The sequence below is a fragment of the Indicator indicator genome, chromosome 3, assembly GCF_027791375.1.
Source record: "Indicator indicator isolate 239-I01 chromosome 3, UM_Iind_1.1, whole genome shotgun sequence".
NCBI classification, from domain to species: Eukaryota; Metazoa; Chordata; class Aves; order Piciformes; family Indicatoridae; genus Indicator; species Indicator indicator.
In genome coordinates, this window is record NC_072012.1 from 24719506 (window position 1) to 24735020 (window position 15515).

The 15515-nt window shown below is 35.5% G+C and overlaps 1 protein-coding gene across 1 annotated transcript in view; it reads left to right on the forward strand.

Annotated features, from left to right (window-relative positions):
• CPNE8 (copine 8) overlaps positions 1-15515 on the forward strand; it is an 86189-nt gene that overhangs the window by 40510 nt on the left and 30164 nt on the right. The window contains exons 7-10 of the mRNA XM_054399971.1: positions 3539-3602; positions 5937-6040; positions 7804-7908; positions 13266-13307. Coding sequence (XP_054255946.1) covers positions 3539-3602; positions 5937-6040; positions 7804-7908; positions 13266-13307 — 315 coding nt within the window. The remainder of the gene's footprint in view (positions 1-3538; positions 3603-5936; positions 6041-7803; positions 7909-13265; positions 13308-15515) is intronic.

Genomic DNA, 15515 nt, shown 5'->3' on the forward strand with positions numbered 1-15515 from the left:
AAGACCAGCTTGAAATTATGTTGTTGTTTTCTCACAAGGCATTATTGTTAGGTCTGATCAGTTACCACTGAAGTTTTTATCATTGTGCTGACTGTACATTTAAGGATCTTTCTCCCAATTAGTAGTTTGTAAGAGAACAAATTCTCTAGTGTCTGCAAATGATCTAGCACTTTTTTCACACTTGTAGTCTCAAGACAAGCATACAAAGTTCATACTTATTAGCATCACGAACTCTGGAGATCATTTGGAAGAGTTTTTAAAAGTTCAATGGAACTTTTTATTCTATGGACAAATTCTGTGCTAATCTCAATTAAGCATTTCATCTCTTCACCAACTATCATAGTAGTATTATACTTCTTTTATAAGACACATGTCCTTGAGAACCCTACTTATGCATCAGTCCAAACCTTACCCCCAAGTGCTTTCAGATATGGCTATCCTGTGTGTACTTTTCACATATACTCCACAATCGAGAATTCACTTTTTAATCGTTCTCCGACATACATACCCAAATGTCTTCAGGGGATTGCTTCTCCCATTTCCCCCATCCTTCAGGGTGAAAATGCCAGACATATTTATCTCTTGGGTTGGGCATCCTTTGGCCTTTGTGTTCATAAGCTGAAATGAAGCATGTCTTCACATACATGTCTTCGTGTGCAAATTTCAGTTTGAGACAGATACCGACTGCCGTGTGTAATAACTGCATGCCAGTTGGCACAAGTTTCTCGATCAAATGGCAACCATTTGTTGAACAGTTCGTCATAAATAAGGCTTGCTTATCAACAGTTTACTTCAGGCCTCCAGCTCTTCACAAAGTGATCAGAGCTTTATTTTTAGCAGTCTATATTATCTGACATCATTTGCAAGTGGGATAAATCTATTAGACTTTTCATACCAAAGGACATGTTAGATGCTTTTTCTTCAAAGTACTGTCACTGCCCAGACTGTCTCAAGTATATCTGCAGTGGCACAGTTAGGTGGGTTCAAAACTTTCAATAGGAAGAATTTTGGTTCAGCTAACAGTAATTCTGATAGCAATGATTTCTATTTTAATTGGCATAACCTACATAATTGTAGAGGTGGTGATTTTTGAGTTTTTAATTGTGCTTCTGAGATTTCTATTTCTTCTTTCCCTGCCAAAGCCATAATCATGGATATTTGTTCTTTGAAACCTTTTGCTGTATGAAGTCAGTATCACTTTGATAGCTAAGTAATTTCTACTGCTGCTGTTACTACCAAACTTGAGAAGTTTTTGAAGAAGTACTGTTCAAAAGAAATTGTTTTCTCATCTTTTGAAAATCTGAGATTTCAATTTCAATATCCCATTACTACAGAGACTAAAGTAGGTAATTTTCAGTCTTGAGCTGTTGAAAGGTGACAAATTTAAAAACATGTGATTTGAAGATGCTGATAAAACTGTGAATCATATCATGTAACATTTGGAATGACCAGATTTTTTTTTTTCTGTTATTTCAAGAAAATTCTCCAGCTTGGTCTTAAAGTATTGCACTTTGTAAATCATACCACGTTAAATGGAAGAATACCAGAAGTTTCGTATGTATTAAATTGTCGTTTAAAATTTCCCAACAAAAACTTGCATAGTTTCCCTCTCCTCTGTTTTTCTTGTGAAGTTCAGACTTACCATGCAGCACTGAGGAGGTCCATGGAATCAGTCATGTGTCAGTCTGATTACTGGCAAATGACTCCAACAGTATAGGAGCATCGTTTCCTGATGTGTTGCTTATACATTTAAACATCAACTTCCAAACAAGTTTTTCAGCAAGCTTGCATAAACTCCTATTAGTATTTGCTCCTAAACTTTTGAATGCTTCCACAAACTGTTTTCCTACCATTTCTTTATTATACCAGTCTTGCTGAACTTTTGTTCAAAGTGGTAGAGCATTGTACAAAAATCCATCAGCATTAAGAAAACTAATAAGAAAGTAAGAACAGTAATAACTGTTCACATTAACGTATTATCATAGAAGAACAGGAGTGTCCTCTAGTTCTTTTAGAAAAAGCTCAACAATGCAATCAGTTAAGAAATTAATTCTAGAATCATAGAATTGTTTTGGTTGGAAAATACTTCTAAGATCATTTCCAGCTGTTGTCCTAACACCACCATGGCCATTAAATCATGTCCCAAAGTGCCATGTCCACACATTTCTTGAACACCTTCAGGAATGGTGGCTCCACCACCTCCATGGGCAACTTGTTCCAATACCTGACCACACTTTCAGTAAAGAAATTTTTCCTAATATCCAATGTAAACATCCCCTTGCACAGTTTCAGGCTCTTTTCACTTGTTCTATCACTAGATACTAGGGAGAAGAGACCAACACCCACCTCATTACAGCCTCCTTTCAGATAGTTGTGAACAATGAGGGTCTCCCTTCAACCTTCTCTCCTCCAGATTAAACAATCCCAGTTCCCTCAGGTGCTCCTCAAAAACCTTGTTCTCCAGACTTTTCACCAGCTTTGTTGCCCTTCTCTAGACACACTCCAGCAACTCAATGTCTTTCTTGTAGTGAGGTGCCCAAAACTGAGCACAGTATTCAAGGTGCAGTCTCACCAGTGCTGAGTACAGGGGCACAATCACTTCCTTAGTTCTGCTGGCCACGCTGTTGCTGATAAAAGCCAGGATGCTGTTAGCCTTTTGGCCATCTGAACACACTGCTGGCTCATGTTCAGAGTGCTGTCAACCAGCACCCCCAGGTCCTTTTCTGCCAGGCAGCTCTTCAATGCTCTGCCCTAAGCTTGTACCTTAATATCTTACTGAAAAGTAAGATATACTTTATACTCTACATAAAGAAATAAAGAATGAGAAATAAAATTAGCATAAGCAATAGCATTAATTGTGGGGAAAAAACTAGAATTGCATCATACAAAAATACAATACAATATTTGTACTTCCCTCCCTGTCCCACACCATTGAAAAAGGCTACTGGCACTGAATACAGTCAGATTATGCATGGCTTTTTGTTCTTTATGCTAAGGGTCTGGTTTTTGGTTTCTGCTGTTGCAGGAGCATGTTTTTAGGGTCTTTTTGGACAAATTATAATTCTGCAACTACTGTATTTGATGGTGAGATTGCTTCTTCATAAGCATTTCAGGAAAAATGCTGCAAAATAAGGCTGGTGTATATTTTTTAATATATCTTGGGTATTTTGTTTAAGGAAAATTTGCAAAAGGATGCTTTTCACAAATCAGTAAGCTTTGGATTCATCCTTAAATAAAATAGGGGGATAGAAAATAAAATTCTTTGGTTGTAGTTTCATTCCATTTAAACTTTTTGTATGGTATCCTTTAAAATTTCAACTAATATGTTTCTTGCTAGTTAGGATAAATATGCAACTCATTTACCAATTCATTTACAATAAACCAACTTTTTACACAGGACAAATGATAAAAAGAGGAAACTGTATAGCATGCCATAATTTTGTGTCTTGAAGTCTTGCCTTGTGCTTATCTGCATCAATTGTAACTTTCAGAAATTATAATTAGGAACTGAGATGATGTAGTTTGTGTTTTGTTGCAGAGGAATTCCTGGCAAGAAATGTGGAACAGTCATAGTAACAGCAGAGGAGCTAGGCTGTTGCCGAGTAAGTTTGTGTATATTGTTTTTGTCGGGTTGGTTTGTTTGTTTTAAATGAAATTTGTGATTTACATTGCGCCAGATTGTCAAAGGTATAATGTATAAATATGCATTTTGTGATTTTTTGCAAGCAATTAGGGTACTTCTTTCTTACCAGTTACTCATAGTTTTAGATAGAAGTAGCAGGAAACAATAGGAAGCACAGCATTTTTAATTCTTAGATGATTTTAAATCTAGTCCTTTTTTCCCCAAGTAATTAATCCCATTTTTAATTTCTTAGTATCTGATTTTAAACAAAGATCCATTTGTTTCAGCCATGGAATTTTACTTCCATTATGGAATACTGACAGTGCGTGAACATCAAAGTAAAATTTTGGCTTTTTAACCTTACAATAAAAGATTTTATACTAATAGTCGTATTTTAAAATGTTTATGGGGAAAAAAATAGTAAAATATTTCAAAGAATTGCCATAAAAATTTTCTTTAAAAAAAGTAAAGATTTAAGTGGGCTATTAATGGCAGATGCCTAGTTATTCAGTAAATAAACAAAAATAGCTGGGGGAAGGAGTGGAGGGAGGCAGAGAGAAATTTGACTGGTTAAAGGGAGAGATACATTGTGGTCAAGGTCTTTCCCCTGAGCGTTGCTGCCTCCTAGGGTTCACAGAGAAACGGATTAGTCAGAGGCTTGCTGCTCAGAAAGCACCTGACAGCCAGCTCAGTTACTTCCCAGCACTGAATGAGCTAGCAGCAGTCTATAAATCACAGAGAACAAGAGACTGGAAGAATAAGGAAGGATTATAGATATGGGATGGGAAAGACTGGTTAGGATCTGAGGAAGGTGTTGGTTTGTCAAAGTGTGATATATATTGGATGGGGCTGTAGAGTGTATCTTTGAAGAGTGCACCAACAAGATGGCAGATAGTAAGAAAGCAGTAGTATCAGGCATTGGTGAGAATGTACAAGGGATCTGGAGAGTACAGGATTAGATGCAGAAACTTACAAAAATACCCTTGGGGTTTGAAGAGATTCCTTTCTGGGTGGTGTTAAGGTGGTAATGCTTCACATTTAATGTAACTTCTAATTTTTATGCCATGTCATACATGGTAAATTTTTTTCTCTTTTTGCAATAGTGACGTTTAACTTCTTGCTAACACCTCCAATAGCTAGTCTGTTTAGGCCTTATTTTCATCAGATACTTGAAGTTAAAAGAAATGCTTATTTTTTTGCCTTATTTCCAGCTTAGTGAAGTTTGCATTATTTCTGTGCAGAAGTAGTATAAGTGGTATATTTAAATAGCACATGGGCTCAAATCTTATTTACCTTTCCAGGGGACCTGCTGGTCCTGCACAGTTATGTTTATCAGGTGCACCAACTCAGTCTTATTTAACTACAATTTAGCCATAGGAAATTCCCGTGCTACTAGTACAAATGAATAAGTATGGTCATGGAAAATACCTGTCTTTCCCCTCTGTTTTATTGGCTCAAACCTTTATACATAGTACATGATAAAAATGTTCACACTTTTATCATATGACAAAAGGAATACATAATTTATTTGCTTTCCTGTAGAAGCTCTAGTTCTACATTTCTTAAGTTAAGCTCCTATCATTCTTAAGAGATGTGTGACATCACCCTAAGCATTTATCAGTAACCTTAAAGAGGCTAAAGGTAATTTTTTCCTGATATTTTGGGTTTGTCCTCCAAGACCAACGTTTCTAATCCAGTTGTAACAAACTATTTAAAAGTTGTGTGTCGTTAAATCCATAATCTGAACAGAATTTTTTTTTTTATTTGTCTTTTAATGAGGGCAGATACTAGATGCCTTCCAAGGCCTTCATGTTCTTCCAGATTCACTCCACTCTGATTCATGTATATGATGACTAGTTCAAACATGGTCTTTTCCATCTCCTTTGTCACCTAGTTTCCTACTTCCCTCAGAATGCAACTTCTCATAGAATCATAGAATGGTCTGTGCTGGAAGAGACCTCCAAAGGTCATCTACTCAAATCCCCCAACTTCAGATGTCATAAAATTGGGAACATTTGGAGGGATTTAAGCATAGAAATATACCCTTTGTCCTAACCCTCCTACAAAGGAGTTCTTGGGTTCAGTACTATGAGAACATTGGAGGAATGCAAATGTGTAGAGGGTGTCCAGAAGGCAGAAATACTAATTTATTTTGTTTTCTGTATATATGGTTATTAGTGTGAGTTTTTGTTTGGTGGCTGGGGTTTGGGTTTTTTGGTTTGGTTTGGAGATTTTTTGCTTGCTTTTTTTTTTTTTTTTTTTTAATGTAGTAAACTACATGCTCTGTGTAATTTCTCTGTGTTATCCACTTCAGGATTCGGTTCTAATGCAATTTTGTGCAAACAAACTGGACAAGAAAGACTTCTTTGGGAAATCTGACCCTTTCCTTGTATTTCACCGAAGCAATGAAGATGGCAGGTAGATGCCTTTTAAATATTTCTCCTGCTAAACAGTAGATGACTTATTTATCTGCAGATAATAATACAGTTTTAATCTGTTTCTTTTATAATGTTGCTTGGTTTTAAGTATATCGTGTTACGTAGTTTAGAAATAAAACTATTGTAACAAATAGATCAAATATTACAGTTCAGGGGTTTAAGAGGTAAATGTGTCTAAATATAGAACACTATGAAATTAATTGTAATAAAAATAGTTAAGTGGCATTATTTCTGCTAAGAGATAGTATGCCTTTAAATTAAACAGAATTCTCAAAGTTGTAGCTGCAGAATATGTTAATGGATAGAAATTGCTTCAGATAAAAATACTGCAAATTAGGAAATATCTTTTTGACAGAGTTCAAGGAAATTAAATTGAGAAAAGCCCTGAAGAGCAAATAGCCACTTGTAAAAGAGATTTTTCTATATTCATGCTTTAAGTTGTTAAAGTATGCATTAAAGTATGCTAGTCTCTCCTGTTCTGTTGCTAAGACTTGACATGCCCTCTTCTGGTCAGCATACTGCCTACATGGGGTTAATTTTTCTTGGTTACTGATAGTCCTCACATAACACTGTATCAAACCAATGACCAGACATGTACAATATTAGCATGTTTCAGTAGCTTAACTGGAACAGTTGTTAATGTAAACCTGTTTATGGGTATATGTGTCTGTCCCCTGCTTTTTTCCTCTTGGAAACAGATTATAGGAACAACTTCCTGAATAGATGCTGAATATCTTCAGTTCCAAGCCTGAAGGAGTTATGGCCCCTTTGTGAGTGACATTAAGGTCAATAATGGAAATTCTCTGGGCATTACTGGGTGTACTGCTATAGGTAGTTTTTATTAGCCTTCAGTGTGATGCTTCTTCATTGTCTTCCAAGAGGCAAGTGTCGAGCCATAGATTCTTTATTGGTCTCCTCAATCCAGGAGGAGACTGGGACAGTACTTGCCACTCAGGGGCAGAAGGATGCTTCCTTTTTCTGCCTCTTAGCTTCAGGCATGCCTTCAGGCATGTAACCAGGTTAAAAACATAGACTTTGGAACTTAAGATATTCCCTCAAAAGACAGCTTTAATTACATCTGTATGTAGAATTTCCGTAGTGATTTCACCAGTGACCTTGTATTGTGTCTTCTTTTGAACAATTTGTTCCCAAGACTAGGATTCAAAAGAAGTATTTTAATGTTGCATCATTTAGAGAAAGTGGAATGCATTAAACCAGTTCATTGTATTTCACCTGACAGGAGGTGATTATGAGATCTCACAGAGGCTTATATGTTAACTGAAAGAGCCCTGGTTAAAAAATCAGACACAAAATGGGGAACAAGAATCAGGAAGCTGTGACTCCTCTGAATTAGTTGCTAAAAATCAAATCCTTACCAGATCGCTTTTCCTTCTGTATCTGTGAAGATTCCTGGCTGTACAAGGCGCATTTAAGCAAGTGAGGTGGAGACTGCTTTCGCCTGAAATAACTCACTGAATGGTTTTAATTCACATCAAAGTTTTGGGTAAAAAGATTTTTTGATTTAGAGTTGTTTAGCACCCTAGTCTGTAATCTCTCTCAAACAGGTCTGTCCTCTTCAGTCTTCCCTTCTCGGTATTTCTCTGCATTTCTGTTCTTCTTATCTTTAATTTTGTATGTATGAGCGAATATAAATTACAGCTCTTCTAAGCAGAGTTTGATGATACAAAAGAAAAAGTAAGTACAAAATGTATCTTTTTTGGGTTTTTTGGTTTTTTTTTGCAGTTTTACAATCTGCCACAAAACAGAAGTCGTAAAAAATACCTTAAATCCAGTGTGGCAAGCATTCAAGATTTCTGTCAGAGCACTGTGTAATGGAGACTATGACCGGTAAGCTATAGATTAAACTTTCTTAGCTATAGATTAAACTTTCCTTTCCCTCTAGTACAGGTATCTTTTCATGTGAAAGTTTTTTATGCATTTCAGTTATTGATGCTATTTAGGTTACTTAATCACCATTTTGAAAGGACTTATGTTCAAAACCATTCATCACATTTGAAGAATTTAGAAAAATAAAGCCAATATACTAAATCTGCAGGAAACATTAGTGGTGATTTCGTCTCTGTGGTGTGATTAAGAAGCAATTAGAGAGAGAAAAGAGTAGTTTGAAAAACGGCTACCATGACTAGCATGCACACTAGTTTTAATGATGTTTCAATGAAAAACAATGATCATCTGTGTTCTTTAGGTAGTATTTTCATCTTCTGTGTGTGTACATCATGTACTTTTTATGTTAAAGTAGTACATGATTTTGTCATGTAATAACTCCATTGCTTTATCAAGTGAAATGTGTACACAAAACTTACTATTATCAGTTGCCATGAAGGCCTAGTTGTCCACGAAGGCATTCCTTGAACCTGTAAATTACTAGGTAATACCAGAGGTTAAAGAAACCAACTCTTGAATCCACTGACTGAATCTTGGTAGTCAATATGAAGGAGCAAGGGGGTAAGAAGTGCTTATATTCACTAAGCTAAACAATGTTTTCAGAGTAATAAACTCAAAGCCCTCTTTGTAAGGCCATTACTAAAAGGTAAAGCTAATTGACTTGTGTTTGGGGGGGAAGAGGGAGTGTTGTGGGGAGGTTGTCATACTTCTTCCAACTGAAGATAAAGGGTTTCTTCTATGTTCCTAACATTCTCCATGTGAAGTACTTGATACAGTTGTTGGACATGTTGGATACTCTTTCAGTTAGATGCAAATAAAAGTGCAGCAATTTCATCATTATTATATTCTAATCAAATGGAATTTTTAACTCATATACGGATTTATGTGCATAATGCATAAGCAAAATAGTGCTCATGAAACTAGTATCTCTAGATGCTGTACTGTTTATCATATTAAAGAGAAAGGAGTTTAATAATAATTAAAGATATTTCAATATGCCTCTACCACAATAACTCTAGCATTTCAAAAGAGAATTTAAAAGTATAATTGTATGCCTCAAATTATTGTGTAACTACTGTTTTCTCATGTTGATTCTACTTTGAATGCCTTCACCATAATGAGCTCAGTGAATGCCTTATGAATAAAAGGCTCCATGGAATTCAATCATCCATCCTAAACCAGTCATATTTAAATTAAGAAATGCTTGTTAGCTGTCAGATTAATTCAAATTAGTATCTGCTGATATTCCACAAAAACCATCAAAAGTTTTGGGTTTTTTTTATTTGAAAACTTTTGTTTCTAATGGTAAGAATTAGATTCCTAAGATCGGAGTATTAATTCTAAAAACATAAACCTGAAAAGTCAGTTCCATAAAATGATATTTTCAGAGATCAATTTCTGGTGATCCAGATTCTGTGATGAATGTAAAAAGTGAGTATAAATGTCATTATTAAGAATATATCACAGTACTCTTCCTGGTTTTGGGGAGAGTAAATCTTCAGTTAGTGTATGCTTCTGAGTGAGCTTTATTTACTTTTTCATTGTGAAAAGGCCCATATTTTCTTAATTTTTCTCAAACTATTTAAGTATACAGTTTGTTTTTAGCCATCCCATGAATGAGACTTTAGTAGTACAATAGTACTTAGTATCTCTAATATTTGTGTTCTCTTCTTTTTTTTTTTTTTTTTTTTTTCTCTTAATATGAGCTTTCACACAGTTATTGTCTTCATGAAGGTTTTAAAATAGAGAGTGTTTTGGTTTAGGATATCTCTAACATTGATTTTACTTTTTTAAATTAAAGAGATTTTAAAAAAATTATAAGGTAGAGAACCCATCCTCTAAACTAAAACAGCAGAATAGAAAGGGTAAAATATCAGCATATGAAGACTTGAGAGACCTTCTGATATCTTGCATGTCACGCAAAGTAGGTAAAACACAAGATCTGTGATCAATCTTTTTAATGTAAAATAGGTTTCAGGAGAGAGGAATTTTATTCAAGGAAGAGTTGCACGTCTGAAGATGCTTCTCAAGAATTCATCTCAATTTGGGTCTTCTTACTGAGATTCTTTGGCAATTTGAACAGAGATTTGTAAATCAATTCAAAATTTAAGTCCCACTAAACCTTAGGTAACTCTCAACTTACTAGAGTATACTGGATAGCTTTAATAGTAACAATTTTTGAAACACAGAAATCAAATAATGGTGCTCTAAGAAAAAAGATCTCTGTGATACTGCCTTTTTTACTACATTAAAGGAATTTTCCTTTCAAGGGTCAAAAACTTGGTGGGATGAAGTAGGTTTGGAGTTGTTCTTTACTTTTTTCCAGAGTAACTTGCAATTTAAGCAGTTTTCATTCTAAAGTAACTTAACCCCAAACTGAAACTTCACAAGCAGGATACAAAGTAACAAATGGTGTGGTCAGAACCATTAACTTTGGGTTCAAAAGAGATACATCAAGATGAAGCAACTCCTTCTTTGCCTTTTTTAGAATATCACCATAAAAAAGTGAAAAAAACATAGGCATGAATCTGTTGGTATACATAGTACCACATGTTAATAAACCTTATCCCCAGTGAGTCCCTTCCAATTCAAGAAAACTATTTAGTATCTATTAAACGGTATCTCACGGGAAGAATGGGGAACAGTTTCTCTTGAAGCAAATTTTAAAGTAATTTTCTGTCCCCTGTGATGCCACAGACTTTATGACTTCATGTGAAAGTGTTTTGAAAAATAAACGTTAACAAGCTGCTGCTTGAAATATATAAAATCTGGGGGTGTTATTTTTCTATGTCATGTTCAATTAATTTTAGGCCAGGTAGAATTCATTGAAGTCTTAATCTCCATCTTTCCTACAATGCCCCTTTATATATATAGAGGCCACAATAAGGTCTCCCTGGAGCCTTCTCTTCTCTAGACTGAACAACTTCAACTTTGAGCCTTTTAGCATAAGAAAGGTATAGTCTCATAAATATGAAGTAATGCATAGGAGGTACATGAGCCTGCTTATTTGATCATACTTTTAGTTAATCTATTTCAATATCCTGTCTCATTATCCTGATTCATGTAGTAGCCAGTTGCAGGTTCATCAGATGGATGCTAAAGAAACTGTACAAAACCATAATATACTTAACATTTTTCATGAGGCACTTTTCTGCCAGGTATTGTTTTATACTATGTAAATATTTTAGATACATATATTTTGTGTGTGTAATAATCTGGGGGTTTTTGCTTTAAATTCTGATTTAAATCAAATTAATTCTAATTAGTTCTCCTCTTGGGAAAGTGTTTACATTGAATACTTCTATATTAGCAGATTTTAGTGTTTTATTACCTAGCTTGTTCCCCAGCTACTGACTCTCAGACACAACGAGTATTCCCACGGTGTCCAGGGCAACCTGTCATTATGGGGAAAACTGGTACCTAGCACCTGCCTCTGGTTTGTTTCCCCATGCTCCACTATCTACATGTGTTGTAAGGGGAGGGATTAAGAAATTACCCTTAATTAATAAATGATATGGCAAATGGGTATTAATAAAATACTAGTAACCCTTTATTCATTAAAATTACCAAAACTTGTTAAATAGGATCGTTGTACGGTTGGAATATATATTTACAATAGGAATATACAGTCTTTGGGCAAAAGACAAACAATTCTATGCAAATTAGGTGGTAATACCTTGGAAAGAGAGGGTCCCTGGGAGCAGATAGTGCTCAGTTACAGCGGGGGGGAGACTCGATAAGGACCTTTATGCCAAAAAGGGCAATGAATTAATTACTCACAGCTGGTTTTACCCACATGGGGGATGCTGCTGCTATGTTAGCAACGAAGCTTTGGGGTGCTCTAGTATGGTGCTGGCATGGCAGATTGCTGGCAAGAAGGGTTTGCCACGTTGTTCCAGGCTGATCTGGCTTCAGCGGACAGCGGGTGGTTAACGACACTTCTCGCAACAGGCACTTGCTTGGTTTCTGGGTAAACTGAGGCACAGCACGATTCTAGTAGCAAGGGGAAGCAGGCTAGGTGGATCTGGCTTGCTATGTGTGGGCTCAAGGCTTTATCCCAGGCTCTGGACCAGGCACTCGAGGCAGGGCAGGGCAACTCAAGGCAGCAAAGCTTGAAGCAAGTTTTGAAGCAAGGCAAAGATGACTACCAAGTCAATCCATATATATATACAATTTGCCAGAGATCAATTGGTTCAATGGGGCAACTGAAGCTAACATGTAGCTGCCCAATGGAAAGGTGTTGTGCCAGGCTACAGCCATAAAAGGCAGAAACAAAGGCCTTTTTTCTGGGGGAGCAGTGGTCAGCATACGTGCTCTTATCCCAGGTAAACAACTTGTTTACCAGGCAGGCAGGGGTCCTGTCCTCTTTGTACTTTTTCCCTTGTTGTCCTGTCTTTCTGCAGGAAGGAAGGGGAGAGAGGGACCATGTCTAGACATCTTAAGGCCAGTCTGAGTTGTACTGGGCCATGTCATAGCCCTACCATGACAACTTGCCACACTTCATTTTAGGAAGTCAGGCTCATGGTTGTGTTGTATAATCTGATGGCTTCCTAGTGTAGTCTGAGAAACTAAATGACTGTCCTGTTGGCTTTATATGAATTGAATTGAAAACAAACAAAAAGATGCTGCTCTTTTCTCTTTGGTCAGTTAGCCAAGCAACCTCCTCCTCTCTTGCAAGCTAGCAACTATTTTAAGAGGTGAAAAATGCAGTCTTTAAAGAACTACAAATTCTTTCATCTGAAACCACATACAGGGCCTTCACAAAATCTTAGGTATGTCTCACAGTTTTCATCTTTCACTGCTGTATAATGTTTAGAAGGTATTAATATTGTCTACCAGAGTTTTATTGTATTCTGAAGTAGTTATTTTCATTTAAGAACCAAAATGTATTGACTAGAATTCCTTTTTGCTTTAATGTACTTTACTTTGTATTGTGAACATTGCTTTTAATCTGTACTTTACTGCTTAGCAATTTTGTTTCCTAAGGCTCTCTCAAACTCTGCATACTTCTGAAATATGTATCTATTGCCTTTTTTTTCTGTACAATGTTATTACCTCACAGTAGATACCTGTTTTCCAGATAATAGCATATACCAAAGAAACCTCCACAATAAGTTCCAGTTTGTTAATGTTCTTAAAAACTTTGCTAATACTTTAAGGCTTAAAGAATTCTGCCTTGTGGATTTGGCACAATGGATGTACCCATATGATATTAAAATACAAATATTATAGGCAATCCTTTTACATTTAAATATATTTTTAATACATTGTTTGTTTGTTGTGTGTTTGTTTTTTTGTAGGACAATTAAAGTAGAAGTGTACGATTGGGATAGAGATGGAAGGTAAGACATTAGTTGTTTAGGGTTATCCATGCATATTTATACAAGTTTTAAAGTGTATATACAGCGCCCAGAACAGCACTAGTGAATGGTTTTTATCAATATGTAGAAGCAGGTACTACAGAAAAAGTTTTGCTGTGCTACAGTTCTGTTTTCTTCTGTAGTTGCAGTAAATGTTGGTGTATGAGCCAGTTTCAGACGTGTGTATATTCATACACAGAGCAAGCAAGATAGAATGCTTTGTTATCTGTAAAATCAGTTTCAAGAATCTCATATTATTAGTTAAAGTACATGTATGAAGAGAGACATACCCATATAATAATTTACTTTCTTTTGCTTAAAACACTGCTTCATAAAAGTTGATTCTCAAGTGTGGTAAAATGTATGAGCCTGCAATTGCTACTTCAAGGTAGCCTAAATATTGCAATGTAGAAACTGCCTACTAGTGATCAGAATTTCAGATTGGATTTGAATGTTCATTGTTATAAACTCTGGAGTTGGAAGACCTGGGTTTTAAACAATTTGACTGCTAGAAAGAGGATGGTGGAATATATGTGGAAGTTCTATTGCTTGATTCAAGAGGAGCAGTCTGTTCTTAGGCTCGCTGACCGTACTGAGGGTAACTTCTTTTCTGAAGAAGTTAGCACTTCAAATTACCCTTATTTTGACAAACAAGGTGAAATTTTTTATCAGACTGGACTGATACCTCTTGTTCTTTCAAAAATACTTGAGCATATTTTGATTAAAAACTGTACTCATAGATTATGGTAGTAGAACTTTCATGTAATACAAGAATAAGTTATGATTATTTATTTTTAAAATGTTCTGTCTTAATTCCTATTAACCTTCATTTGTATTTTACATATATGGATGTACACTTATATTGGGATTTTTAAGAGTATATTATTTATTCTAGAATGATGTCTTTAATATTGCTTGTGCAGTTTCCTTCTAGTATTATAGCTAATGTTACTATACTTCTGCATCCCAAAACATCTTGTAATGATAATAGGCAAATTTATCCTGAGCTGCCGTTCATTTCCTTGTTGACAAGGTCAAAAACCAATTTCAGTTTCCTCAGTCTTTTTGGTTCCATCATGAAGCATGCTGATTTATAAGCTTTCTTATCACATTTATCCTCTATAAATACCTGCTAGAGAAAATTCACCCTTCTTTATTAGATATTTGCTGGAGAGACAAAATACGATATTCTGGCAATTAAGAATGTTTAAATTAACAAAGTCTTATTAGTAAATATCCTCTATTCCTCATTTAAATTATTTTTTAAAAAATATTGTAGTGTCATCAAGTGTAAGTAGATCACATTTTAAAGGACTTGGCAAAACTAATAATGAAAAATGAAATTATATTGCCAAGTTAATATCTTAATAAAATACAGCCTTTATTTCTTATTAAACCGCATGTGTTTGATATAAAATGTTTCTTCCAAAATCTAAAACTGAGGTATAATTAATAAGAAAAGGAAGAAATTAGACAAATAATACGGTGTAGCTGCAATTCGAAGTGAAATCTTAAACGAATTCAACAAACTGTGAAATTCAGGTAATGATTAGCCTCTGCACTCTCCCAAACAGTTTGACAGCTCACATCCCTCTCTGAGTATCTATAAAGGAATAACTGAAGAACAATACTTTTTACATATATGCCTTTTTATTCTAACTGTATGGGGGGGTTGCCTTTTGTTTTCCACCTTTTTTTGAATAAAGACAGAACCTTGAAATCTTACATGTTAAATTCCTCATCACTCATCTCATGTAACTTCAAACAATGTAAAAATCAGACAACTGGACTGAACTAATCATTTAAGCTACCTCAGTATCTTGCAGGGGGAAATGGTCAGATTTTTTCCATCTGCACTGGAGTAATTTGCCAGTATGACTTACTAGAGAGTGTAGCAAGAACCTAGGTGCATAGCTTAAATTTGACATTACCAAATGTATCTGAAGTAAATCCTATTCAAGTATTAGTCTAGTACCATGCTGGTGTTACTCAGTTTATATTAATTTCCATTTTTTATGCGCTCTTTGTTTATAAGCAGTTGTACACTAGCTGATCACCTCACTACGCCAAATGTTTGTTCCAGAGATGTGCAGATTAGGCAAAAGCAACTGTTGGAAAGTCATCAGAGAGAGTGCTAGATAGCAGAGATACCAAATAATGCAGGTTAATCTGCAGTCAGGCAACATTCCT